The sequence below is a fragment of the Cheilinus undulatus genome, linkage group 9 (assembly GCF_018320785.1).
Source record: "Cheilinus undulatus linkage group 9, ASM1832078v1, whole genome shotgun sequence".
Lineage (NCBI taxonomy): Eukaryota > Metazoa > Chordata > Actinopteri > Labriformes > Labridae > Cheilinus > Cheilinus undulatus.
In genome coordinates this window covers 41,837,374-41,865,011 of record NC_054873.1, presented here as the reverse complement: position 1 = coordinate 41,865,011, position 27,638 = coordinate 41,837,374, and the positions used below count along the sequence as shown (strand labels likewise).

Here is a 27,638-nt window from a genome sequence, read left to right as displayed (position 1 = left end):
GTCATAAAAACATGTAGGGTTTGTTACACAATGGCAGAACATTATCGATTCAATAATATAGGTTATGTGTGTGGGCATGAGCGCGTGCGTTCGTGCACTCCCTCGGGCATCAATGTAAATTTTTCTTCTTTTTTTCCCGTTTTTTTAAATATATCCTTCATATGTGTTATGTGTTGTGAAACGTGTAATATTCGATTATTTCACAAAAGTGTATCGATTTCACATCAGTCTTTAATTTCCTTCTACTGTTGGGGTCAGTTTCCCGTTTATCCAGATTTTGTGCGTACGGCAGGGTCAGAGCTGCCGGAGATGCGCACATTTTCCCGTCAAGTTTGTTTTTTATAAATCCCAAATGTTGCTTACAAGTGACGTACGCTTTATTTTGTGTGTACGTAGCGTTTATAAATGAGGCCCCAGCTCATGACTTAGAAATGGGACACCCCTTAATAGCAGTTACGATTACAGACTGTAGAGGGCAGTAATGTGCCAAAACGATGTAGTCTGGCAATTCCAAAGAAGAAGAAGAAGGAGAACATGTTAATATTCAACCAAATAACATATATAAACACCACAACCACGGACATGTTCCGCTGAAATTCACCGTATAATACAGCCGTTAGCTAACGCCAAACACTAGTTTTAACTAGGGTGGCCATTTCCACAGCACCAGAAAGGAGGACACTCTGCAGCCCTTAGTGAAACAAGAATAATCAAAACTAATAGGACTCTAGTGTATTCCCCACTACTACACAATTATGTCCATGACTCTGATGATATCATGTTACAGTGATTCTGAGATACTCTACTCATTGAAGGACAATTAGACCCAGGACCACACCTGGCCAAAGGCCCTAAACAGACTCTGATATGAGGCCCCCCACTATCACCAAAACACACTCAAAAGTATCTTAAAATAAATAAAGGATCTATTACTACAATAATGAGAAATAAAAGTCTTTGTAATTTAGCCCGAGTTAGTAGCATATAAAAGACACAGTTCTTGGTTAGATAAATGACCATTGATTTTAATGATCATATAGGGGCCAAATGAGAATTGGCTTATTCTTATAGGACCTGCCTTATTGATAGTTCATATGTAAGGTTATTTACATATTTACAGTTTATATTCATGTTGGATATATTTCATGGTTAATAATTTAGTTAAAAAGGGACTTTCATGATTATTTCTTATTTACATTTAGAATTCATTAGTTCAAAAAGATAATGAGACACAGACAGACAATGTGTGATAAAAACGTTTTATTTAGAACTGCTCCAAACCAGTCATGTGACCTACTTAGTCTGGTATGCAGCGTAAGCTGGTGTGGGGGGAGAGAGATGAAGCCAGCTCAGCATAGAAGCGTCACAGTTTTTGACCGTGCGCCCTGACTCTTATGTACAACTTTCTTTTATTAAAATTGTAAACTACAAGTTGTTGTCCTGTCGTTCGTGTTCAAGACTCACTGTTATTCTGGCTTCAAGAGTGTTTTATTTTTAGATGTTTTTGAGACACTTACACCTACAGATCATATTCCTTTTTGCAATAATAAGGATATTTATTATTTCCATCTGTTTAAAAAAGTGGTCACTATGGGTTAATTATATTCATCATAACATTAATCCCACTTTATTAGCTCTCTACTGGGGTCTTCTCCTCAAAATAAGAATAATATAAACCAGATGATCTGGCCCCCCTCACACCCCTTCACACACACCCCCGCTCATCTCCCCTTCCCTCACACACAGCAGCTCATCCTGTCCCTTCCTCTCTACGTTTCTGCTTCAGTGTTATCATCTGTTGTTAAATCACCTTTAACTATACATTGTCTCTATTTATTTTCACCTGCCATCTGATTTTTAAAACAGCTGATCTGTGCCAGGAAGTTTGCCAATGTCATTAATTCCTGATCAGAACCAGCGCAGGAACTTCACGGTTTTATCATAAATTCACAAACTAAACAATGACAGAAGCTGGTGTTTGACAAGAGGGGTTGCAGAATAACAGGTGAATTTACGGGACAGACGTGATGAAAGTTTCTGTGCAGCTAGTATGGGGGGGGGGGGGGACGCACGCACTTTATTGATCACGGATGGCACCAGTTTCCAAAAATATGTAACTAATGTGTGACAGCCAGGTGTAGTTTACGTTTGTTCAACGCTGTATATACATTACCAGGATGATGTTTAACACACAAACACTGGACTGATGTGCAGAGAAAGAGAGCAATGGACAGCATGCTGCGTTGTGTTCTCCAAAGGAGGACAAATAAGCCTGACGTTTCCCCGGACAGGGCATTGAAATTCCGGACACCCTCGTAGGATTGTCCGTGCACAGTTACCGGCTTACGATCGTAAAAATAAAAGTAAATGTTATGCTACAAAAAGGAACATAATTAATATTATTAAACTAAGATATTGGAGTGGTTTTCGTAATTTTTAGATCTCTATTAACACAGAAATTTACATTTATAGCTTGATTTCTTCCCCTCATTCGCCGCCATCTTTCTTTGAGTGAGGTCCAGGAACAGCTCAAAATTGAGCAAGATAACGCCCTCAATCTCCCTCAAGCTCAACTCTCGGGAGTATTGGGACAGCCCTCGCACTTCGCGGGAGACTGAGGGTTAAGATTGAGGGTTGAGGCAAAGATCAATGGGCCTCATTCACAAACAGTGTGTACGCACAAATTTGTGCTTAAATTGTGACTACGAACGTTTGACGCACAAATCTGTGATTCATCAATATTTTCTTACTTGAATTTGTTCTTACTCTGCAAACAAATTAGAACCTCCTCAGACCATGCATATGCACAAATAATGAAGGATCAACTTTCTAAAAACTTTAAACACATAGCTTTTACCCAAGTTGCTCAGTGTATTGAAACTACATTAATGTATAAAAAAGCTTAAAGATAATAATTAAAACCAGGAATTAGCTTGAGTTGACCAAATGTACTAAATAACCACGAAATGGACACTTTTCCATCGTTCAAATTACACTCAATAAAATTTTGAATTTTAATTTAACACTTCATTTATAATACAAAAATACAAAATTATCTAAGTGAAATAAAACAACTTTGACTTTGACACGTCACTGTCATCCGGGCCTACAGATTAACTAATTGTTGCAATCAGCATTGGCAATTTCAGTTAAATAAAGTTTTGTTTTTCTGATTGACTTCACTCGTTAATTGCAAGAGATTAAGAATTCCAAATATAAAAAAATTAAATAATTACAGGTAACCTGATGGATGAATGTCATCACTTTCACCCTCGTTCTGTTGATATATGCCAGAGATGGATGAGTTTCTAATTAATGCAGCCAGTCGCTCATCCTGTGCAGTGAGATCAGGTGGTCCTTGTTCTCCTCCGGTTTCCTTCTGTTTTTCTCTGGTCTGATATCCTTTTCTTTGCATCCACATTTTTACAGATTTTAACGTTTTTAAGACCCACTAATGATGAATTTACAAGACTGTAATATTCATTATAAATATACATTTAACATGACTGTTTGTGGATTTAAAACAGCAACCTGTCGTCCACAATGCCTGATCTGACCCTTATTTTACTTGGCCTGGGATCAGTGCACAGAGTCCAGCGAGGAGACGAGAGAGAGAGACAGATGGGGAGGCACAGAGAGATGCTTGTAGAGATACAAACCCTCACCTACTGAGTAAAACCTTGACTTTAAAGCACATGTCTGAGCCCCTAGAGTAGCTCTTCTTTATCTCCACTCCCCGAATCCCTCTGACATCCCTGCATGCATCATGAACGGGCCATCTCCGTGCGTAATTATGGATAAGCTGCGCCAAGATCAAACATGCCGACCTCACATGTCATAGGGAACTCTGTGTCTAGATTAGGATTGAATGTTCAGTTATTGATTTATTTTCACCGTTATGAGAAGAATTTCTACCATTTAATGAGAGCTGAAGTTAAATATGCCCCAGGATTTATAAATGATGTCCTGTTTAAACTTAAGTGATCAAGACCACACGTTCATTTCTTGATGACATAAAATAAGATCTTATGCAAATAAAATTAGGTTATATTGGCCTCGCATTACAGATTTGTTCTAATGTAGGATTAAATCAGGCTGGAGATTGAACTAAGTCGCTCACCAAAGCGTGATGCGATCTCTGCGTCTGTGGTTGAGGGATAACTACGCAGAGAAAATATGTGTTATCCTGAGAGCAGCTGTTCTAATCACACTCAGGGGAAAAACTTTGGTACTACAAGGCAAAATCCTCTGGCTTTGACATTTGTTAAGGCTCGTGCAAGAAACAAGTCAGAGGTTTGGACAGGACAAGACTCAGTGAGAGAGCAGAGATGATGCTGCAGCTGCGCTCTGCCGTGTGCTATGCTGCGCGTTTGTGTGCGCCCCCCTCTCCTGTGGACCTGGGTAATCAGTACCCCCGTGCCACGCCCTTGGCGGCACGACTAATATCAGGACGTTTTCTCAACTGATGTAGGCCTATGTACTTTTAGAAACTTGAATCCCTCCAAATTCTCCTCATGTGATATTTAGAAGTTTCTGGGTCTGGTTGGAGCTGCTGGAGAGGATTTGTCCCGCTGCTCATTGGACTCCAGGCAGAAGTGTGAGCTGCGCGCACTGATTGGAGGAAATGCCCGCAAGCACCAGAACAATAGCAGATCATAGGGGTCGTCTTTGATCATCAATAGGTCATGTAGATCTTCAGAAACATGGTGGCTTGGATGACTGTGGATCAGCGTCAAGTCTCCATGAAACACATACAACAGCAATGTGCAGCAAGATCTGACTGGACTGTGATGTGAGCTCCCGTCCCTCTGCTGTGTGTTTATTATCGCTCAGTCCGAGAGGAAGAGGCCGGGAACATTAGAGGAAAAGTGTGAGTTGATTGTGATTGTGAACGGTTTAAGCGTTCCCTGCAACGCCTGAAGGACACGTTGCATATTGAGAGTGTATTTTAGTATGGTTTGTGCTCTTTGGTGTTGTGTGTGGCTCTTAAAAGAGCCTTTGTTTTGTTTGTGTGTGTTTGAGTGCAAGCAGCTCACTTCTTCTTGGGTGCTGCCTTCGTGGCTTTGGGCTTGGCTTGCTTCTTTGCTGGTGCTTTCTTGGCTTTGGGGGCCTTCTTGGGGCTCTTGGTTGCTTTCTTGGGCGCTGCTTTGGCTTTGTTGGCGGCCTTCTTGGGAGACTTGTTCTTAGCAGCTGCTGGTTTCTTAGCTGGCGCTTTCTTGGGCTTCTTGGCCGCTTTGGGTTTCTTTGCTGCGGGCTTCTTGGCTTTAGCAGGAGCTTTCTTCTTGGCTGCCTTCTTGGGCTCCGCTGCCTTCTTGCTCATCTTGAAGGATCCAGAGGCTCCGGCCCCCTTGACCTGAGTCAGGGCTCCCTTGGCCACCAAGCTCTTGACGGCAGTCTTGACGCGGGCCTTGTTCTTGTCCACATCGTAGCCTCCGGCAGACAGAGCCTTCTTGAGAGCAGCCAGGGACACCCCGCTCCACTCCTTGGATGCGGCCACAGTCTTCAGGATGAGCTCGCTGACGCTGGGCCCGCTCTTCTTGGCCTTGGGAGTCTTCTTCTTGGCCGCTTTAGCCGGAGCGGCTGCTGGAGCTGCTGGAGCCTCTTCTGCCATGGTTTAGATGAGATGTGTTAACAACACGAGAGATCACACACACTCAGAGAGGAGAGATAGAGAATCCAGAGCGGGAGGCTGCACTTAAACACACCATGAGAACCGTAGACACTCAATGGCGCTCGCGGCTCCTCTGTCCGGTCTTAAACAGGTCCACTTGTGTTTTCTGGTCTCCGCTAAAAGGGGTCAAACTAAAGGTGGGAGACGCTCTGAAGGCTGGCAGTGAGGGGAGCAGATAGTGGACTTGTTTCTCTTCACATTGAACTCATGTTTAGCTCTCAGCTCCTCTTCCTTTTCTTCACACACACTCCAAAAGTCACACATTCATCCTCACGCTGTCACTGCTGTCAGCTTTTCCTCCTCGTTTGGCTCCTAGAATCACCTCAAATGTCTCAAAGCTGAGAGGAAATGAATGTTCGTGCTGAGTCACACGTTTATTGATGGGCAGCAAACTAAAGCAGTCATCTGTTTGAGTTTGTTTGAGCATGAAATCAACTTTTTCAGAGAGCAGCAAACACACTGATGAGGACGAGGCCAGGCTTCATAGCAGCTGAGTACTGACCAAAGAATCCTTCAGGTTTTTAGCTTGCTGGCTCTGATAGAAGAGACACCCAGCCCACTGTGTCATCCATGACAACATCAGCTACTTCTACTGGATCAGAATGTGTTGATTTATTTGCCCTGGGTAATGTCATCACTGCTATGAAGATGTGCTTCATTGTTTCAGCTCTTAAATCAAACTAGCAGGAGATCTCAAGTGAAGATGTTGTTTGTTGATTTCCATCAGTGTTCCCGTCACTTCTTCAGGCTTTACTGCAGGTTTGTCTGACCTTGAAAGGTTGAAGGTGACAAAAGAGGATGGAGGACAACTTAGTTTTCTGTTTTCTTCTCATTTCTCTTCTTTACATTGATTTGAAATTCTTCATTCAGAATGGAACAGGTTAAAACAGGACAAAAAGAGAATTGGCATGTTGTTTCACATAATTCATGACAAATAAACAATCAGGAAAAACATTCAATCTACAAAATAAATCTATCATATCTTACTTCATTCCATTTCCTGTACAAATAGATGGCAATTAAGTTGATCAATTAACACAGAACAAGTAATTAAATGTAATTAATTATTAGTAATGAATATTGTGTAACTGTATAAAAAATAAATCTTTTTAAATAAATACTGATGCTGAGCCATATTTATGGTGTCCATATGCCAAATGAAAACAAACATAGTGTTTGTCACTAACTCCTCTCTGGAGCAGAGATGAGATGAGTTGCTGCTGGTTTTCAGTCTAAATATTTTCACACATTTATTCTGATTCATTTGGGGGAGAAACTCATACACAATACAAGAGACTTTCAAATTAAAAGTCTCTTCACCTCTTGAATGTCACTCGTCTGTCTTCTAATTATTTTTAATCAAAAAATGTTACTAAATTAGTTAATAAATGAATGTCTCTCTTTTTATATACACTTTTTCTACATTGATTTCCCTGAATGTTTTTTAGATTAAATGGCCTTTAACCAGTCAGGACTTGTTCTAACGTGTCGTTGAACGTACTGGACAAAATTTGATTAAAAAAAAAAAAAAAAACTAAATATTCATTAATTTTTTAGTTGAGTAAGTCTAGGTGTTAAAGTCAAATAAAGTCTCACTTCTAAAACAAAATATCAGGCTCATTAAATCGTCTAACATGTTGAGATTGCTTTTTCAGTGTTTAGTTCAAAGTTTAACCCCTTAAAGCCTGTTGTATCATATTTGATACATACTTTTTTGATACCTCTATCTCATTAACATGATCATAAATTACAAAAAAAAAATCTTCTAAACACAATCTGAAAAGTGATTTTAAAAACTGCCTTTACATGGAATATCAGTTACAAAAAACACCTGATTATAATGTGTTTGACTCTGACTCAGTTAAAATCACTACAACCTTTCTGAGTTTAGGGCTGTGATTTTTCGGTTGTATCTAAACTGGCTATCTAAACTAACTGTTGCACAGAAACTTCTAGAAAAAGGGAGAAATATGGTTGAAAAGTCTGATGAACCCTGGATCAACAAATTGAGTGTTTTCTCTCATGTGTCTACTCCATCCACTCAATAAAGTCTAAAGGCTCCACATATGTCTGAACAATGACTAAACCTGGTGGCAGCACTGGTCAGCTGAGGATTCCTCCTTTCAGTTTTAGACCGTAAACTTTGGACTGAAACCTTGGAGACCGAGTTGGTCAATGAATGAGCGACAGATGAACCAAACAACGTGTTTATTACAGCACAGCAACATTACACATACAAGAAAAATAGCTCCATTATTTTCTTTTCTAATCATGTTTTATCCACAGAAATCCTTACAACAACTGTCCAAAGAAACAGAATATCAACTCAACAATCAGTCAGAATATACAGGAGAGAAGCGCAGAATCAGCTGATCACAGTGAGCCTATCTCTGCCTCTCTCTGTCTGACTGCTGTCAGGATCAGTCTTCAGCACCAAGGACAGCTCCACATCTACACTCATTCAGCCCAAATATTTACATCAAACCTAAAAATTGAACAACAATACATCTACCTGTTCTGTGTCTGTCTTATTAATTAATTATTCATCACCTCGTTAGGAATTTACACCCCACCTACGTGAGATGAGGTCACATCTAGGTATGTGGTCGTGGGATTGCGTTTAATTGTGCCATATCTTTGCTATGGCTTCTTTTGTGGAGAGGATCAGTCATCATGTTAAAAAATAAAAAAAAAAAAAAAAAAAAACATTCAATATACTCAATACAACACCAAAAGCGGTCTGATAGTTAGGAGTGACTCTTTGAGGAACAGAGTGGTGGCTCTTAAAAGAGCCGTTGTGGTTCAGGATTATTGATGGGACGGTTTAAGCTCTCTCTCCACGGATCCTGCGGGCCAGCTGGATGTCTTTGGGCATGATGGTGACCCTCTTGGCGTGGATGGCGCACAGGTTGGTGTCCTCAAAGAGACCGACCAGGTAAGCCTCGCTGGCCTCCTGCAGAGCCATGACGGCTGAGCTCTGGAAGCGCAGGTCGGTCTTGAAGTCCTGAGCGATCTCTCGGACCAGGCGCTGGAAGGGCAGCTTGCGGATGAGCAGCTCAGTGGATTTCTGGTAACGACGGATCTCTCTGAGAGCCACGGTACCGGGCCTGTAACGGTGGGGCTTCTTGACGCCGCCTGTGGCCGGGGCGCTCTTGCGGGCAGCCTTGGTGGCCAGCTGCTTCCTGGGGGCTTTGCCTCCGGTGGACTTACGAGCGGTCTGCTTGGTTCTTGCCATGTCTCTTGCCTCGCTGTGAGAAGGAGATACTGATAGCTTTGTCAAAAAGCAGAGGAGCTGCTTTTAAAGCGGAGGAGAGGCTGTGAAATTTGACGCTGCTTCAGACCTCTGGACTCTGATTGGTGACGGGCTGCTCCTGGAGCTCTGCCCAGAAGGAGGGGGGCTCAGCCCCCGCCTCAGTGTCCACAGGCTGCTTTGAGGGAAGAAAAGCCTTCAAAGTGTCCGCCAAAAGTGAGCTGAGGGCCGCCCTCCCTCCGCTCCTCTGCTGGAATCCTCTGTTCTCATTAACCCGGCAGGAAAAGGCGCGGGAACTCAGCGGAGATAAAGACAGGCTGAGTCCGCTGTCAGACATCATTTTTCTGAGTCCACACTCTAGAAAGACGAGCCAAGATGAGCGGAAGAGGCAAAACCGGTGGTAAAGCCAGAGCCAAGGCAAAGACCCGCTCCTCTCGCGCCGGGCTCCAGTTCCCGGTCGGTCGTGTCCACAGACTGCTCCGTAAGGGGAACTATGCTCAACGTGTGGGAGCCGGAGCCCCCGTCTACCTGGCGGCTGTGCTCGAGTACCTGACCGCTGAGATCCTGGAGCTGGCCGGGAACGCTGCCCGGGACAACAAGAAGACCAGGATCATCCCCCGTCACCTGCAGCTGGCTGTCCGCAACGACGAGGAGCTCAACAAGCTGCTGGGAGGAGTCACCATCGCTCAGGGCGGCGTGCTGCCAAACATCCAGGCTGTTCTGCTGCCCAAGAAGACCGAGAAGGCCGCCAAGAAGTAGACTAGACCTGATCCCAACAACACAACGGCTCTTTTAAGAGCCACCCACATCACAACTAAAGAGACACTGTCCTAACTATTGACGTTACACACGCACACAGCTCTGGACACACCAAGCCTGACTTTACACACTTTCACAATCTCTGCTCTCATCACACGCGTTACAACTCTACACACCAAAGCGACACAACATCCTCACAGCAGAGCCGCAGCTTTCACATCCATACAACTCTTTCATGTCCGGATGGCAGTACGTCTTCTCAACAATTCTGTCTCTGACACTAAATCCAAAACTTCGGCCCCCTTAAACTACACTACAGCTCATTCACACACTTTCCACAACTCTCCAGCAAGAACACACACAATGCAGCCATTCAGCTCTGTCCTAAGGTGGATTTCTGACATGTACAGTATCCTGACATAAGCGAGGACCTTTAAAAATAATATAGAATCAAAACCACCACTGATGAAGGCTTTTCTATGTACAACATAATTTTGTCCGTTCCTCCATTGTGACTCACACCTGGCAGAGCTCAGTGTTTATATCTATTATTATTTTATTGCGTTTTTGTCTGATGGTGAAGCTTTGAAGCACACAGAGATACTCCGAGCTTTTACTGTTAGTGATCTTTCACAAACGACTCAGTCTAAAAAGCCGACTCATGTGGTGCAGAATAGTGGTTTGATGGTGTCTCTTTTCTCTTTTGCTGCTGTCAAATAACCCCAGAATAAAGGAAATATCTTTACATCACACAGCTTGGCTAAAGACTCCATTACTGCTCACTGGAAGACACAAAATCAGTGTTTTACTCCAAACCACATGTTAAAGACATTCAATGTTTGTGTTCATTCTAAGCCTGCTGAGTCATTTCAGTGAAAATATGTACACATATTAATCACAGTCAGGATTTTGTTACATTTAGCTGATTGAATGAAGCCAAAATTGTAGCAAACAAAGAGCCGTTCAGGAGCCAAGAGTCGACTCCTTTGAGCAAACGAAGCCAAATAAACCGGATCACTTTAAAGAGTTGAAATTCCCATCACTATTCTTTGTGCTGCTGATATCTTTTCATGGGCTCAGAGTTCCTGCAGACCCCCCTGAACAGGACTCAGCCTCCATCCCCCCCGTTTCTCAGCCTCTGTGCTCCAATCTCGGCCAATCCTGTCCGAGTAACTGCGCGTTCTGATTTCCACAGAGACTGAAGAAAAGCAGGAGCCCGCTCGTCTGCAAGACATTCGTCTTTTCGACCACCACCATGCCTGATACAGTGAAAGCGCCCAAGAAGGGCTCCAAGAAAGCCGTGTCTAAGGCCACCAAGAGCGGCAAGAAGAGAAAGAGGAGCAGGAAAGAGAGCTACGCCATCTACGTCTATAAGGTTCTGAAGCAGGTCCACCCTGACACCGGGATCTCCTCTAAGGCCATGGGCATCATGAACTCGTTTGTGAGTGATATCTTCGAGCGCATCGCCGGGGAGGCCTCTCGTCTGGCTCACTACAACAAGCGCTCCACCATCACCTCCAGGGAGATCCAGACCGCCGTCCGCCTGCTGCTGCCCGGAGAGCTGGCCAAGCACGCCGTGTCTGAGGGCACCAAGGCTGTCACCAAGTACACCAGCTCCAAGTAAACCTGCTGTTAGTCCGGAAACCTAACCCAAAGGTCCTTTTCAGGACCACCCACCACATACATTAAGAGCTGAATCCCTCTGACTGCATTATCTGATAAACGATGGTTATTAACATTACTGTTTAATTTTTATTTTTACCAGTGTTGTAGTTCAGTGCTTTTATTAGCGTATCCTGTTTTAGAAGAAAGGAACATTTCACCAACAGCACCAACATTTTTTATTTCAAGATTCTTCATTTCTGAAAGTGAATTGGAGTAAACGGGGATATTTGGCTTCAAACGCAGCAACCAATCTCTGACAAATAAATCTAAACTACTGAAAAATAGTTTCTTTCTAGTTTGGTGTTTTTCTGTTTATCTCTTCATGTACTGATTGTCGTTTGGAGTGGATCACGTGATAAGATGATAGCGATATCTCTGACTTACAATCTCAACACACCTGCACGGCGAGCTCAGTGACGTCATTGTGACACAAAGACGAATCTGCAAAAATCTCGACACTTTTTACTGAAGTGTGCACGTGCTGCTTTACCACCCTGTTTTCAGGAAGTGTTTGTAGTATTGGAGCTTTCCTCTCTTTTCTAATCCTTTGCCTTTAAATCAAATGGAGCGGGGTTGTCTGGGCTGTTACTGTGATGTATTTCAAATGAGTGATTTCAGCAGCACAGAGTAATGGCCAGCTCCTCTGCGCTCAGGTGATTGTTGTTGTGTCTGCTAGCGTTGTCCTTGAATCCAACAGCCAGGTGTTTAAGCATAGAATGTGAGGTGTTGTTCACAGGTTGAGTGTAAGCTGATCCATGTTTGTAGCCATGTGTAGAATGACTCCCACTGTTTTCACTCTATATGGACCATGTTGTCTCCTACAAACACACATGTGAATTATCAGCAAGACATGGGAATGTGCCCTCAAGTTGAAGTGGGTGGCTCTTAGAAGAGCCGTTGGGTTGTTTTGTTGTCAAGATGTGAGTTTAACCTCCGAAGCCGTACAGAGTGCGTCCCTGTCTCTTGAGAGCGTAGACCACATCCATGGCGGTGACTGTCTTCCTCTTGGCGTGCTCGGTGTAGGTGACGGCATCACGGATGACGTTCTCCAGGAAGACCTTCAACACTCCGCGGGTCTCCTCGTAGATGAGACCGGAGATACGCTTGACTCCACCACGGCGAGCCAGACGACGGATAGCGGGCTTGGTGATTCCCTGGATGTTATCACGGAGAACTTTACGGTGACGCTTGGCGCCTCCTTTACCGAGTCCTTTACCTCCCTTTCCTCTTCCAGACATTTTCGCTATTCAGATGAAATAAACGAAGTAACTCAACGTCTCAGATCGCGTTATTATGAAGAGTCTTTGAGGACGTGTTGGAGGCTGAAGACTGACATGTTTTTCTTCTCTGGATTTTAACTTTATTTAAACCCTCTTGGTGCTCTAGCTCCATCTACTGTAGTCCTCTCTGCTCTGATCCTGCATGAGGACCGTTGTTAGCGTGGACAAAGACTCTGAGCAAGGCTGCCATTCACAGAGCTTTGTCGCCCTCTGCTGGTGGTTTAGCTGCTCAGGACTGAATCAGACAGAGAAACATGTTGACCCACAGCAGCTCCAAAGAAGCAGGGGCGTTGCTAGGAATTTTGGGCCCCCAGAAAAAATATATATATATTACACTGCCCACACTCTCTAGCCTCTCTTTCTTCTCCCCATCATCCTTATCTTGCTCTCTGTCCCTGCTTTCCTCTCCATCATCCACGCCTCCTTTCTCCCTGTCTCCTACAAGGTCCTTCTACAAGCATTAATTGATAGAGCCTCTTAGTTAAAGCTAACATACAGTAAAACAGGCTATTGAGGCTACATGGTGCTAGTGTTGCTATCAGCTATCAACCTTTAACAACAGCCTGACCTAATTCTGTTACAGTAAAGCATCAAATAATCCTTGTAAAGGCATTGTAGCTCAACAACAGTAAGAATATCAGGAGGGCCTGAACCATTCATTAACTAAAGACTCGACCTAATTCTGGACACTCACAAAAGAAGCAAACAAGGGATAGATTCAGGACAAAGTCTTATATTTCCACAGCCCTTGTTTGGAGAATCTCATGAATGGGTCTGATTTGGTAGCGAAATTCTGATGTAAATTTAGAAGAAAGAAATAAATGTCTAGGCAGTGATGGACTGACATTGAAAAATGCCGTGGCATCTTCAGAAGACCAGCCCTTTTAACATCCAAACCAACATGAAATCAAATGTTCATGACAAGCTTGACCTGGAACCTTGGAGATCGAGTTGATCAATAAATGAGCAACACAGAACAACCGCACAACGACAATATAATCTCTACATTACAGCACAGCAACAACAAACTCCTTGTTTTCTTTTTTGATCATGTGTTCTCCACAGAAAACCTCTCAAAAGCTGTCCATAGAAATATATTTCCAACTCAATGATCACTCAAATTACACAGGTTAGCGTAGAATCAGCTGTTCACAGTGAGCCTATCTCTGCCTCTCTCTGTCTGACAGCTGTCAGTCTCAGTCTTCAGCACCAAGGACAGCTCCACATCTACACTCATTCAGCCAAAATATTTAGAAATCAAAAGCTTTTAGCTACAATACATCTACCTACAAACGTAGTAGGATCACACTAAGTCACTTTTCACCATTAAATTCTGCAGTCTTCCAATTAATTATTCTGACGTCACAGCACAGCTGAGAGTAACAATAAAATGTGAGCTTGCCTCTTCTGTTGACACGAGCAGCCCATGACTGATGATCCTTTGCCTCATTTCCCTCTTCTTTCACTAGTGTGATGCTACTAAAGGTTTCTTAGTCTCAGCTATCCATACTGTAGTCGACATTATCTCCATCATCCTCTCTGCTGACACAACTTTGGTCTTCCTGACGCACCGGTAGTAGAGCCTAGACTCATCCAAGATCAGCTCCTAGTTTCACGTCTCACTGCTCCTAAAGCTCAGACCATAACAGCTTAGCTCTTCTTATGTGCACAAAACTCCCACACCCTGACCTCTCGTTCTCAGACCAGGACCGTGTAGGTTCGCGCTGCAGGGCTTTAGAGCCTTCTGATCCTGATCCTGATCCCCGAGCTATCCAGACCTTCGGTCTTTGTCTGTATAGCACGTTTTTCAGGGATTCTTTGAGTTAGCACACTTTTGGACTAAATGAGGTTGCTCTTTGCAGGCAGCACAACCTGTGACCTCTGTAAGCAGCCTGAATATAGTCTGAGCGGTCAAAGTGTTAAAACATCCAGGGATCGATCTGAAATGTTTTTAACTTAATTAACATCATTTTCCCAATTGAAAAATCTTCTTAGAAGTGTATTCGAGATTTCTTATTAAGTGGAAAACAATGAACTGTAAAAATGATGATGTAACGAACACCTGTACAGGTAACCAGATTATGACAACAACAAACGCTTTATGGCAGCTACGGTAACTCTCCGGGGACAATTAACTCCAAAAGGCAAACACTTAATAAACACAGAATAGTCTGTTACATGAGCATTGTCCCTTTTTCTCAATAGAAAGACTCATTATCATTGACCCAAACTGGACCATAGCTGGCTCCTCTCCTGGCATTTGCCCAAAAATGGCCCGTTGTCACCGCTCACCTCTCCCTAAACATTTAACTCTGTGATGAGTCTTTGTCCCTCATTCTGCCTCCTTTCTCTTTCATTTCTTTCTTTTGGGCTCCTGATCTGAACTGTGAGGTAGCATCACTCCTCTAGTTTACAGTCCCCTTTCTCCTCTCATCCTGGCTCGTTCTGCCACTCAGCGCGAGGAGCGGACTATACCATTTTGACTTTTTTGAGAAGAGGACCAGGGGGCCCTCAAAAATGCGCCTTACTGTAATTGATTGAAGTTTCTGTCAATTGACCAATTCAGTTAGAGGCGTTGATTGGTTAATGACAATAATTACTAAGAAAAATATAAAAACGAATGAAAAAATAACTTTTCATTCCAGGCTTCTCAAGCCCTGCAACGCCTGAAGGACACGTTGCATATTGAGAGTGTATTTTAGTATGGTTTGTGCTCTTTGGTGTTGTGTGTGGCTCTTAAAAGAGCCTTTGTTTGGTTTGTGTGTCTTTGAGTGCAAGCAGCTCACTTCTTCTTGGGTGCTGCCTTCTTGGCTTTGGGCTTGGCTTGCTTCTTTGCTGGTGCTTTCTTGGCTTTGGGGGCCTTCTTGGGTGCTGCGGGCTTCTTGGGTGCTGCCTTCTTGGGGCTCTTGGCTGCTTTCTTGGGCGCTGCTTTGGCTTTGTTGGCGGCCTTCTTGGGAGACTTGTTCTTAGCAGCTGCTGGTTTCTTAGCTGGCGCTTTCTTGGGCTTCTTGGCCGCTTTGGGTTTCTTTGCTGCGGGCTTCTTGGCTTTAGCAGGAGCTTTCTTCTTGGCTGCCTTCTTGGGCTCCGCTGCCTTCTTGCACATCTTGAAGGATCCAGAGGCTCCGGCCCCCTTGACCTGAGTCAGGGCTCCCTTTGCCACCAAGCTCTTGACGGCGGTCTTGACGCGGGCCTTGTTCTTGTCCACATCGTAGCCTCCGGCAGACAGAGCCTTCTTGAGAGCAGCCAGGGACACCCCGCTCCGCTCCTTGGATGCGGCCACAGTCTTCAGGATGAGCTCGCCGACGCTGGGCCCGCTCTTCTTGGCCTTGGGAGTCTTCTTCTTGGCCGCTTTAGCCGGAGCGGCTGCTGGAGCTACTGGAGCTTCTTCTGCCATGGTTTAGATGAGATGTGTTCACAACACGAGAGATCACAGACACTCAGAGAGGAGAGATAGAGAATCCAGAGCGGGAGGCTGCACTTAAACACACCATGAGAACCGTAGACACTCAATGGCGCTCGCGGCTCCTCTGTCCGGTCTTAAACTAGAATCATCTCAAATGTCTCAAAGCTGAGAGGAAATGAATGTTCGTGCTGAGTCGCACGTTTATTGATGGGCAGCAAACTAAAGCAGTCATCTGTTTGAGTTTGTTTGAGCATGAAATCAACTTTTTCAGAGAGCAGCAAACACACTGATGAGGACGAGGCCAGGCTTCATAGCAGCTGAGCACTGACCAAAGAATCCTTCAGGTTTTTAGCTTTAGTATTGGCATACACAATACAAGAGACTTTCAAAATAAAAGTCTCGACACCTCTTGAATGTCACTCGTCTGTCTTCTAATTTTTTCACCCAAAAACTTTAAATTTATTGATTGATGATTCTACGCTTTTTCTACATTGATTTCCTTGAAAGTTTTTCCTATTAAATGGCCATTAACCAGTCAGGACTTTGTTGTTGAACATACTGGACAAAATTTGATTTAAAAAAAAATGAAATATTCGTTTATTTTTTCGTTGAGTAAGTCAAGGTGTTAAAAGTCTAATAAAGTCTAATTTCTAAAAGAAAATATCAAGACTCATTAAACCATCTAAAATGCTGAGATTGTCTGCTTTTTCAGTGTTTAGTTCAAAGTTTAATTAGATCTGAAAAACTCTGATTATGATGTGTTTGACTCTGACTCAGTTAAAATCACTACAACCTTTCTGAGTTTAGGGCTGTGATTTCTCTGTTGTATCTAAACTAGCTATCTAAACTGACTGTTGCACAGAAACTTCTAGAAAACGGGAGAAATATGGTTGAAAAGTTTGTTTCTATGTTCTTCTGTTTAAAGATCTTCTAAATAATCATGATTTTTGAACCACAGAGGGGGGATTTATTTTTGTTTTGTTTTGTTTTGTTTTGTTTTGTTTTGTTTTGTTTTGTTTTGTTTTGTTTTGTTTTGTTTTGTTTTGTTTTGTTTTGTTTTGTTTTGTTTTGTTTTGTTGTTGTCTTGTTTTGAATCGTCTCAAACCTGTTAAACAGTATCAACATGATAAATATCACTATGCTGTATATTGGCTGAATAATAGTATTAAATGTGCCAAAAGTCAACCAGTGTTGGTGTTAATGACTTCAATATTTCTATCCTTTACCATCTAATTTTTCATAAACAGTGTATTTCACCAGAAGCTCCATTGTACTCATTTTCAACCATGTCCTTCAATAAGTGGTATGAACTTTTTTGTTACTTTGAGGTCTTCTAAAGTTCTTCAAATGTCTTGATATTTAAATGGTGGATGAACCCTGGAACAACAAATTGAGTGTTTTCTCTCATGTGTCTACTCCATCCACTCAATAAAGTCTAAAGGCTCCACATATGTCTGAACAATGACTAAACCTGGTGGCAGCACTGGTCAGCTGAGGATTCCTCCTTTCAGTTTTAGACCGTAAACTTTGGACTGAAACCTTGGAGACCGAGTTGGTTGATGAATGAGCAACAGATGAACCAAACAATGTGTTTATTACAGCACAGCAACATTACACATACAAGAAAAATAGCTCCTTTATTTTCTTTTCTGGTCATGTTTTATCCACAGAAATCCTTACAACAACTGTCCAAAGAAACAGAATATCAACTCAACAATCAGTCAGAATATACAGGAGAGAAGCGCAGGATCAGCTGATCACAGTGAGCCTATCTCTGCCTCTCTCTGTCTGACTGCTGTCAGGATCAGTCTTCAGCACCAAGGACAGCTCCACATCTACACTCATTCAGCCCAAATATTTACATCAAACCTAAAAATTGAACAACAATACATCTACCTGTTCTGTGTCTGTCTTATTAATTAATTATTCATCACCTCGTTAGGAATTTACACCCCACCTACGTGAGATGAGGTCATATCTAGGTATGTGATCGTGGGATTGCGTTTAATTGTGTCATATCTTTGCTATGGCTTCTTTTGTGGAGAGAATCAGTCATCATGTAAAAAAAATTAAATTAAATTAAAAAAAAATCACTCCATAAAACACCAACAGTAGTCTGATAGTTAGGAGTGACTCTTTGAGGAACAGAGTGGTGGCTCTTAAAAGAGCCGTTGTGGTTCAGGATTATTGATGGGACGGTTTAAGCTCTCTCTCCACGGATCCTGCGGGCCAGCTGGATGTCTTTGGGCATGATGGTGACCCTCTTGGCGTGGATGGCGCACAGGTTGGTGTCCTCAAAGAGACCGACCAGGTAAGCCTCGCTGGCCTCCTGCAGAGCCATGACGGCTGAGCTCTGGAAGCGCAGGTCGGTCTTGAAGTCCTGAGCGATCTCTCGGACCAGGCGCTGGAAGGGCAGCTTGCGGATGAGCAGCTCAGTGGATTTCTGGTAACGACGGATCTCTCTGAGAGCCACGGTACCGGGCCTGTAACGGTGGGGCTTCTTGACGCCGCCTGTGGCCGGGGCGCTCTTGCGGGCAGCCTTGGTGGCCAGCTGCTTCCTGGGGGCTTTGCCTCCGGTGGATTTACGAGCGGTCTGCTTGGTTCTAGCCATGTCTCTCTGTGAGCAGGAGAAAGTTTGTGTTGGAGAGCGGAGAAGAGCTGCTTTTAAAGCGGAGGAGAGGCTGTGAAATGTGACGCTGCTTCAGATCTCCGGCGTCTGATTGGTGACGGGCTGCTCCTGGAGCTCTGCCCCACTGGACAGGACAGAAGAGGAGGGGGGCTCAGCCCCTGCCTTTGTGTCCACAGGCTGCTTGGGGGGGGAGAAAAGCCTTCAAATTGTCCGCCAAAAGTGAGCTGAGGGCCGCCCTCCCTCCGCTGCTCTGCTGGAAGCCTCTGTTCTCATTAACCCGGCAGGAAAAGGCGCGGGAACTCAGCGGACGTAAAGACAAGCTGAGTCCGCTGTCAGACATCATTTCTCTGAGTCCACACTCTAGAAAGACGAGCCAAGATGAGCGGAAGAAGCAAAACAGGTCTTCTAAGAGCCACCCACTTCAACTTGAGGGCTCATTCCTATATCTTGCTGATTTCTGAGTGTTACATAGAGCAGTGGGAGGTAAGTCGCTTCGTGTTTTGCTCGAAAAACATGTGAAACCCATGCTGTTCGAGACGGGGAAAGATTCATCGGACCACAACCACCTGAGCGCAGAGGCGCTGTCCGTTTCTCTGTGGTGCTGAAAACACTCATTAGTACATTAAAACTTAACACTCACGACAAGCCTGTTTAACTCAGGCAGAGGATTATGGGGGAAATGGGCGCTCCAGTACTAAACGAAGACCATGTCCTGAAAACAGGCCAGTAAAGCAACACGTGCACAGCTCCTTTAAGTGCGCAAATTGCAGTTAAGACGCTTTGATATTTTAATACCTTGGGAGCTGAAACAATACAGTGAGATTAGAAACAATTAGTATCATTTAGATGACAGCGTCTCCGAACTGCTCCGCTGTTGGAAGACTTCATCATTAGCTTTTAAGTGTCGCATCAGGGACAAAATCACTGGCAGGTAGTATACGCATGCAAAAGGTCGCCTTAACCTTAAATTGAGTATCATGTTACATGCATACACAGGTGTATTATGACAGTAACAAGCAGATAGCACATGTCAATGCGTCCAACACATAGTGTTTACATAATTAACCGTCATATAGTAAGAAGGGCAATGAAGGAATTGGACTCTTGTAAATAGTGTGTGGTCCTTAAAAGGACCTTTGGGTTAGGTTCACAGACTAAGGGCAGGTTTACTTGGAGCTGGTGTACTTGGTGACGGCTTTGGTGCCCTCAGACACGGCGTGCTTGGCCAGCTCTCCGGGCAGCAGCAGGCGGACGGCGGTCTGGATCTCCCTGGAGGTGATGGTGGAGCGCTTGTTGTAGTGAGCCAGACGAGAGGCCTCCCCGGCGATGCGCTCAAAGATGTCACTCACAAACGAGTTCATGATGCCCATGGCCTTAGAGGAGATCCCGGTGTCAGGGTGCACCTGCTTCAAGACCTTGTAGACGTAGATGGCGTAGCTCTCCTTCCTCTTGGTCCTCCTCTTCTTGCCGCTCTTGGTGGCCTTAGAGACGGCTTTCTTGGAGCCCTTCTTGGGCGCTTTCACTGTATCAGGCATGGTGGTGGTCGAAAAGACGAATGTCTTGAAGACGAGCGGGCTCCTGCTCTTGTTCAGTCTCTGTGGAAATCAGAACGCGCAGTTACTCGGACAGGATTGGCCGAGATTGGAGCACAGAGGCTGAGAAACGGGGGGGATGGAGGCTGAGTCCTATTCAGGGGGGTCTGCAGGAACTCTGAGCCCATGAAAAGATAGCAGCAGCACAAAAAATAGTGATGGGAAATTCGGCTCTTTAGAGTGATCTGTCTCATTTGGCTTAGTTGGTTTATAGGAGCCGACTCTTTTCACTTCTAATGACTCTTTTTGGGTCCAATTTTGCCCTTATTAAATCAGCTAAATGTAGCAATGTCTAGACCAGTGATTAATATTTGCACACATTTTTGCTGAAATGACTCAGTAGGCTTAGAATAAACTCAAACATGAAATGCAGATGATAAAACCCTTTTACACGAGGTTGTGTGTAAAACAGATGTTGCCTTCCAGTGAGCAGTTGTGGTGCATTTATCCAAGCTGTGTGATATAAAGATAATCCCTTCATTCTGGTGTGTGTAAGACAGAAACAAGAAGAGAAAAAAAGGAGGGGATAAAATTCCCATTCTATCCAAAAATGAGTCGGCTGTTTTGAGCAGCTCGTTTGCAAATGGCACATGAGCAGGAACAACAGCTCTAGATGTTGTGTATCTATGTGCGTGAATATTCAAAAAAAAAAAAAAAAAAACCTAATTGTTAGTGTAGCATGCAGAACTCAACCAGTAGGAAGTCAGAATTGGAAAACAGCGGGCAACATTAACGATATACATAATTCTGCCTTCATCAGTGGCAGTTTTCTTCTAATTTTCATAAGCACTAGCTTATGTCAGTCTATACATGCAGTATTTGCTGCTTTAGGCGTATAAAATGACGTGATTGCTTAGGTGTGTACTGTGTAGACTGTTCTACTGCATTAATGAGTAGTAGCCTCGTTGCCATAAGCTGAAACGAGATGCAGAAATTATAAGACATGTTGGCATCCAGATATTAAAGAACGGTATGAATTTAAAGGCAATTTTGAAATCACGCTGGGTGGCTCTGCTGTGAAGAGTTGTCGCCATGAGTGTGACAATGTGTAAAACCAAAGCATTTATGTCCATAAAAGCGCGTCTATTTAAGGAGGTTTCTCTTTAGTTGTGATGTGGGTGGCTCTTAAAAGAGCCGTTGTGTTGTTGGGATCAGGTCTAGTCTACTTCTTGGCGGCCTTCTCGGTCTTCTTGGGCAGCAGAACAGCCTGGATGTTGGGCAGCACGCCGCCCTGAGCGATGGTGACTCCTCCCAGCAGCTTGTTGAGCTCCTCGTCGTTGCGGACAGCCAGCTGCAGGTGACGGGGGATGATCCTGGTCTTCTTGTTGTCCCGGGCAGCGTTTCCAGCCAACTCCAGGATCTCAGCGGTCAGGTACTCGAGCACAGCCGCCAGGTAGACGGGGGCTCCGGCTCCCACACGCTCAGCATAGTTTCCTTTGCGGAGCAGTCTGTGGACACGACCGACGGGGAACTGGAGCCCGGCACGGGAGGAGCGGGTCTTTGCCTTGGCTCTGGCCTTTCCGCCTGTCTTGCCTCGTCCAGACATGGTTTAGGTGTTCACTGATCGTAGTAGTCAGAGAAAGTGTGTCTGAAGCCCCTCAGACCTCCTCTTTATGTCCGCATGGGCGCCTGAATTTTGGCGGAGCTCTCACACTCAGTAGTCTCCAATCAGCAGCTGAGGTGGAGGTGGTGGGTTTCCTCTAGACGGGGCTGAGCTCCAGGAGCAGCCAATGAGAGAGCAGAGGTGGTTTCCATCATCATGGCTTCACAGCCCTCCACCCCCGGGTCTGCTCGACCTCTCCCCTGTAGAAGAAAGAAAGAGTTGGGTTTCTAGAAACAGAGTGTAGAGATGATGATAATGTGTGATTAAATAAGACATGTTTCAAGTCCACTTTAGCTGAATCAAGTTTATCAGAACACAGTGAAGAAAGGTGAGATATTTGTATAAAGGAGTGAGAGCAAACGTTCACACCTAAAGAAGGTGCTGAAGCTATTTTTCAACATCATTTTTCTCTATTATATTCAATGACCGCAAACATAACAAAACATAACAGAGGCTTTGGAGGCTAATCTATTTTCAGTGGAGTTACCGGATCCAGATCCTTCAGGGGTCAGTAAGCGCTGTATGCATTCATACAGGCTAGTGGGATTTGTCCATGCTGAATAATAGGTGACAGAAGTTGAGAAAGCAATTTTTCCATGAGCGCTCTGTAAAAGAAACAGGGAGGGGCGGAGGAGTGATCAGATAGTCTCCATAATGTGTCACTACTGAAGCTTTAATATGTCAGCTAGAGATATAATGTTGATAAAGTGAGATGGCCTGATTAAAGATGCGTCATTCTCAGTGTCAGTAGGATTGTGACAGACATGATGGTGGAGGATTAAACTCTTTGTGTAGCTGTGTGGCTCTTAAAAGAGCCGTTGTGTTGGGGTACTGGTCTTAGCAGAGTGTGTTTAAGCTCTCTCTCCACGGATCCTGCGGGCCAGCTGGATGTCTTTGGGCATGATGGTGACTCTCTTGGCGTGGATGGCGCACAGGTTGGTGTCCTCAAAGAGACCGACCAGGTAAGCCTCGCTGGCCTCCTGCAGAGCCATGACGGCTGAGCTCTGGAAGCGCAGGTCGGTCTTGAAGTCCTGAGCGATCTCTCGGACCAGGCGCTGGAAGGGCAGCTTGCGGATGAGCAGCTCGGTGGATTTCTGGTAACGGCGGATCTCTCTGAGAGCCACGGTACCGGGCCTGTAACGGTGGGGCTTCTTGACGCCGCCGGTGGCCGGGGCGCTCTTGCGGGCAGCCTTGGTGGCCAGCTGCTTCCTGGGGGCTTTGCCTCCGGTTGACTTACGAGCGGTCTGCTTGGTTCTTGCCATGTCTCTTGTCTCTGTGAGTAGAAGATGAGAATATGATAAAAGCGGAGACAAGCTGGTCTTAAAGGGGAGGAGGAGAGGCTGGGACACGGTGACGCTGCTTCAGACCTCCGGACTCTGATTGGTGACGGGCTGCTCCTGGAGCTCAGCCCCGCCCGGAGGAAACCCACGGACTCACAGCTCCGCGGCTTATTGGACAGAAATCTGTTCAAACCTTCCGCCAAAGTGCCACTGAGCCACCGTCCGTTACACTTATGATCATATCCTTTTAGTAATAACTCAGAGTCATGAACTTCCCACATAGACGGTGCTAAAAACACTAGAGGACATTTAACAAGCATTAATGCTGATAGTTTATAATGACAGTTAAGATAAGGTAAGATAACGGACTCTGACTTTTCATGTTGATGTTTTTCTCCTCCTGATTTAACAGGAAATGTTTTAAACATGGAGTCACTGATTGAGATGGCTGTACAGTCAAACTGATGGGGCAAATAGGCACCTACCCTCAGAACAGCAGTTTAATACACTGCACACTTCCGGTCAGCAAAGCCATGGTCTATGGTAGAGTTCAGCTGTGATATCAATATTTTATATTTAACCGGAATAATAACCACTCTTGTCAAAAAAAACATGCATCTTTCATTTGTGCTGTAGTTTAAAGCCTTAAAAATCTAAACCCATTGTCCTTAAGGAGCTCTACCATGTGGACCTTTGTAAGTACAGTTTGGCTACCAGTTGTCTCTTGTGGACATTTCATGTTTAGGAAAATCCTTCTTTGTTAGATTTGTCCTGTTTTAGGACTTATGAGCTGCATGCTATGTTAGCTGTATGCTGAGCACATGTACAGCCATGACTATGCGTTTCTCTGTTGAGGTGATATTTTAGTGTGCAAAGTTTAATTTCCATGTATGTTTCTTTGCCCTAATTTATGTTCTATGAGGACTAACAGCAGCTTTGTTTTATAAGCTATATTTTAATTATTTGTTATAATTTGTATGACCGGTTGAACATTTAGGTCTCTTTAGTTGTGTTAGTCACATAATGATAACAATACTTAACTACTGCTTCCGGCTAATGTTACTTCATTTCCATTTATTACAGACCACATACACACATACCCATCCACACGATAAATAAAGCACACATGTTCTCTTGAATCTGCCAACCCAAGACTGTACCCCAAAACGTGGAAGAAGCAAAATAAACCCTTTAAAATATCCTTACTCTGGAGCCTGATTCTCTAACAGGGATCAGTGTCCATACTGTCCGCATCAACCAGTGTAATTTCAAAGAGCACAGAGAGCAACACTGCTATAATTCCTATAATGACAAGCAACAACAGTCAACCATCACAACATACTGATTTCACGTGCATGACCACCACCTGCATCTCTATCCCTCAAAAAACAGCAGATCTTACAAGCTCAACAACATACCAAATTAATCTGTGTTTTTTATATCATCGATACAGCAGCAGCAGAGGGTTAGGGTTATACACACAGTCCACACACAGAGATAAATAGACTTATTTTCATTAAAATTTACAGGTGACAGACATGATTGTATTTGATATCTCACCTTTAGATGCTGATGGTTTCTCCTTTAGCACACCGGTGAAGAGCAAAGAAACATCTGATCATAATCTGTCTACACCTAGCGTATGTGGCAGCTGGGTGTGTAACAGTAACATGAGACTAATTTGTGACTCTTCTCACCAGAATGTTTTGCTCACTATAATGTATAATACTGAAGTGTTCAACTTTTTGTTTATTTCATTGGGATCCCCACTCTTCCCATACAACAGGACGTTTTCCAGCTTTGTATAAGCTTTCACTAACTCAGTGCAGGCTACTGTGGGCCGTAGCCAATAGGGATGCACCGATCGATCGGCCAAAACCAGTATCGGCGCCCATTTCCTTAATTTTAGGAGATTTGCGATTGGCCAATCCTTGTAAATAAGATCGGTGGATAAGATGAGTTTCATATGCCTCTACCTACTAAAATGTGAAAAATGAAAGACTAAAGGAACTGATATAATTTAGTAGTTTGGACAGCAATGCTTTAAACTTTTCATTTATATTTGAGAGAACTACCTCATGTGCAGTTAAAACAACAAGTTTGTATTGTTTCACGGGTGTTCAATGTTATTTAATAAAATAAGATTTGAACATTGAAGGTGTATGCCGTCAGTTATTTAAAAAAATCAGTATCGGCCAAAATCGGAATCGGCAGGTCAGGCTTTTTTAAGATCGGTGATCAGCCAGAAAATTGCAATCAGTGCACCCCTTGTAACCAACGCCAAAAACAACAAAATTTGCTGTCTTTATTGGTCTCCAAGAGTTTAGTTCTCTTGCAGACACGCATGCACACACATAAAAACCATAGACTGTAGAAAGAATAATATAAACACACACGCCCAAAGTGCACAACCATCTCTTGCTCGCGTGATTGCTTCCAGCTCTACAGGATACTCAGATTGACTGACAGGCTTCAGAGGCGCTGCTGTAAGTTTTATACCTTCACTGACACCAAGAAGAACTCGCTTATTGTCATAACTGTCATTTACTTAACTAAAAAAAACAATTAAGAATGTAAACCAGTCTGTTAAGATGCAGTTAAAAACCTGCCTAACTTAAGGAAAAACAGCCCGAATTATATCAACCCGCCCACCTCATTTTTACCTGCACAAATGGCCATAAAATTGCCCAATTATTTGGAAAACCGCCCAATCTGGCAACACTGCTGATAAGAGCTCTCACTTCATCTCCATTTCAAGCACAATCAGTAACTTCACAGAGGAGCGAATCGCTCTAAGAAAAAAAAGAGGTTCAGGGCTTTTATGAAAACATCCAAGGCTAAAGCTCATGTACCCACCCCCCTAGCTTCGCCGATGACTCAAACCAGAGTTATCAGAACCTTTAAATTTCATGAATTTTGTAGTTGTAGTTCTTTCAGAGAACATTAAAATATTCATTCAACCTCGCAGATGCACATAAAGGAAGTGTAAATTTAAATGAAGGACAATCCTGTCATGATTGGTAGGAAGAAATGTGAAACTCTGAAGCTCAAAATAAACATGATGCAAAAGAGGAAAGTCTGCACTGTTAAAATGAGTGAAAAACTGTATAGAAATTCATGACATCAACTAATTTACAAATATAGAAAAGATCCATTATCTCCAAACCAAAACTAACACAGGGCAGTGTGACTCAAACATGTTTACCAATGAAAAGCTGAAGTGAGTCTGAAGACGTTTCCAGTCACACTCCTTTGTGTTGTTGGCTATCATCCATTTAACCCTCAAATTCCAGTGGTTATCACCTTGTTCTCCACAGCAGAGGGCAGAGAGAGAGAAAGAGAGAGAGAGACTGACTTGCAACTGTGGTCACTAGCCAATAGCTGGTATGATGTAGAGCAAGGAAACAACAATGCAGAAGAGTAACTTTGAAAACAGTTTAGTACTAAGGATGAATGTACTGTCATTCAAACTGTGTTGGCAAACATGAGGCATCTGTGCTTTTTAAAGTTTAATACATATCAGTACAGAGTATAAGCCTTCTGGACTAGTTCCACCCATGGACCCCTGATGATTTGTGAATTTCCCCCCGATGTCAGCGTTCAGTGCTGTGCATTTGCACAGAATTAGCAATGTCTATACTGACATTTGTGAAGGATAAAATGACAGTGCTGCATGGCTGCAGCAATGAAAATTCTCAGTGAATTTTGCTTCTAAAATTAACATACAGTATAAAAATGCAATGTTGTGCATATCATGTTCTGCAAGTGACATTTCTTGTGTGTTCTATATAGACTGTTAACCAGAGTTTCCAATAGATAGCAGTACTTAAGGGTTTTGACCCTCTATACAATATTTTAACTTTTTAAATCTGTAGCAAGCTGTCTATGACTAACAAACTAGTGAACAATATCCTCTAACTCTCCCATTACCCACTGAGGTCTCATAAATCACCGGTGTTTATCTGCAGCTGATCAAACGGAGGAAGAGAGAGACAAGCCTCCCTCTCATAAGAATATGAGATAGGGAGATGTCACATGCTAAATATGAACCTCTCCTGCTTCCTTTAACAGCATTTATGTTGTTGGTGTTATTCTACACTATAAATGTGGTATCATTATGCATCTACAACAACCCTCCTCGCACATATCAGCAGCCTAACCACTGAATGTTTAGTGACACATTATGAAGTGTAAACTGTGTTATGCAGGAAATGTACAGCTAAATGATACTGATATAAAATCAGGAACTTGCAAAGAGAAACTGTAGGATGCAGAGCAGCTGTGTGTATTAAGAAAGCAGCTGTGCACACATGTACATTTGGATGGTGAATGTTGAGAAAAATAAATCTTTTTCACCCATACGGTAAAAATTAACTGTAAATTTGTTTTGTTTTTTAATCAGAAAAGGAGCATGAAAAACCCCACATAATTACTACCCTAAATAACAGGGTGGCTGATTCACACAGGATTAGAATTACCCATAGATGTCTTTTTGCTGAAATATGA

General features: G+C 43.5%; 6 protein-coding genes across 6 annotated transcripts; 1 reads left to right on the top strand and 5 right to left on the bottom strand.

Annotated features, from left to right (window-relative positions):
- Positions 1-5,032: 5,032 nt before the first annotated feature.
- LOC121515287 (histone H1-like) lies at positions 5,033-5,611 on the bottom strand. Its single transcript, XM_041795979.1, has one exon. It carries the CDS (start codon positions 5,609-5,611, stop codon positions 5,033-5,035), a length of 579 nt encoding a protein of 192 aa, XP_041651913.1.
- Positions 5,612-9,296: 3,685 nt separating this feature from the next.
- On the top strand, positions 9,297-11,347 carry LOC121515284 (histone H2A-like). The gene is made up of 2 exons (XM_041795977.1): positions 9,297-9,669; positions 10,937-11,347. Exons 1-2 carry the CDS (start codon positions 9,297-9,299, stop codon positions 11,302-11,304), a joined length of 741 nt encoding a protein of 246 aa, XP_041651911.1. The 3' UTR covers positions 11,305-11,347.
- Positions 11,348-15,407: 4,060 nt separating this feature from the next.
- LOC121515286 (histone H1-like) lies at positions 15,408-16,019 on the bottom strand. Its single transcript, XM_041795978.1, has one exon. It carries the CDS (start codon positions 16,017-16,019, stop codon positions 15,408-15,410), a length of 612 nt encoding a protein of 203 aa, XP_041651912.1.
- A 2,209-nt stretch (positions 16,020-18,228) lies between these two features.
- On the bottom strand, positions 18,229-18,642 carry LOC121515290 (histone H3). The gene has a single exon (XM_041795983.1). It carries the CDS (start codon positions 18,637-18,639, stop codon positions 18,229-18,231), a length of 411 nt encoding a protein of 136 aa, XP_041651917.1. The 5' UTR covers positions 18,640-18,642.
- Positions 18,643-19,799: 1,157 nt separating this feature from the next.
- Positions 19,800-20,192, bottom strand: LOC121515289 (histone H2B type 1-O-like). The gene has a single exon (XM_041795982.1). It carries the CDS (start codon positions 20,190-20,192, stop codon positions 19,824-19,826), a length of 369 nt encoding a protein of 122 aa, XP_041651916.1. The 3' UTR covers positions 19,800-19,823.
- A 1,213-nt stretch (positions 20,193-21,405) lies between these two features.
- On the bottom strand, positions 21,406-21,795 carry LOC121515288 (histone H2A). The gene has a single exon (XM_041795980.1). The coding sequence runs from the start codon at positions 21,793-21,795 to the stop codon at positions 21,412-21,414; it is 384 nt and encodes a 127-aa protein (XP_041651914.1). The 3' UTR covers positions 21,406-21,411.
- Between the last annotated feature and the right edge of the window lie 5,843 nt (positions 21,796-27,638).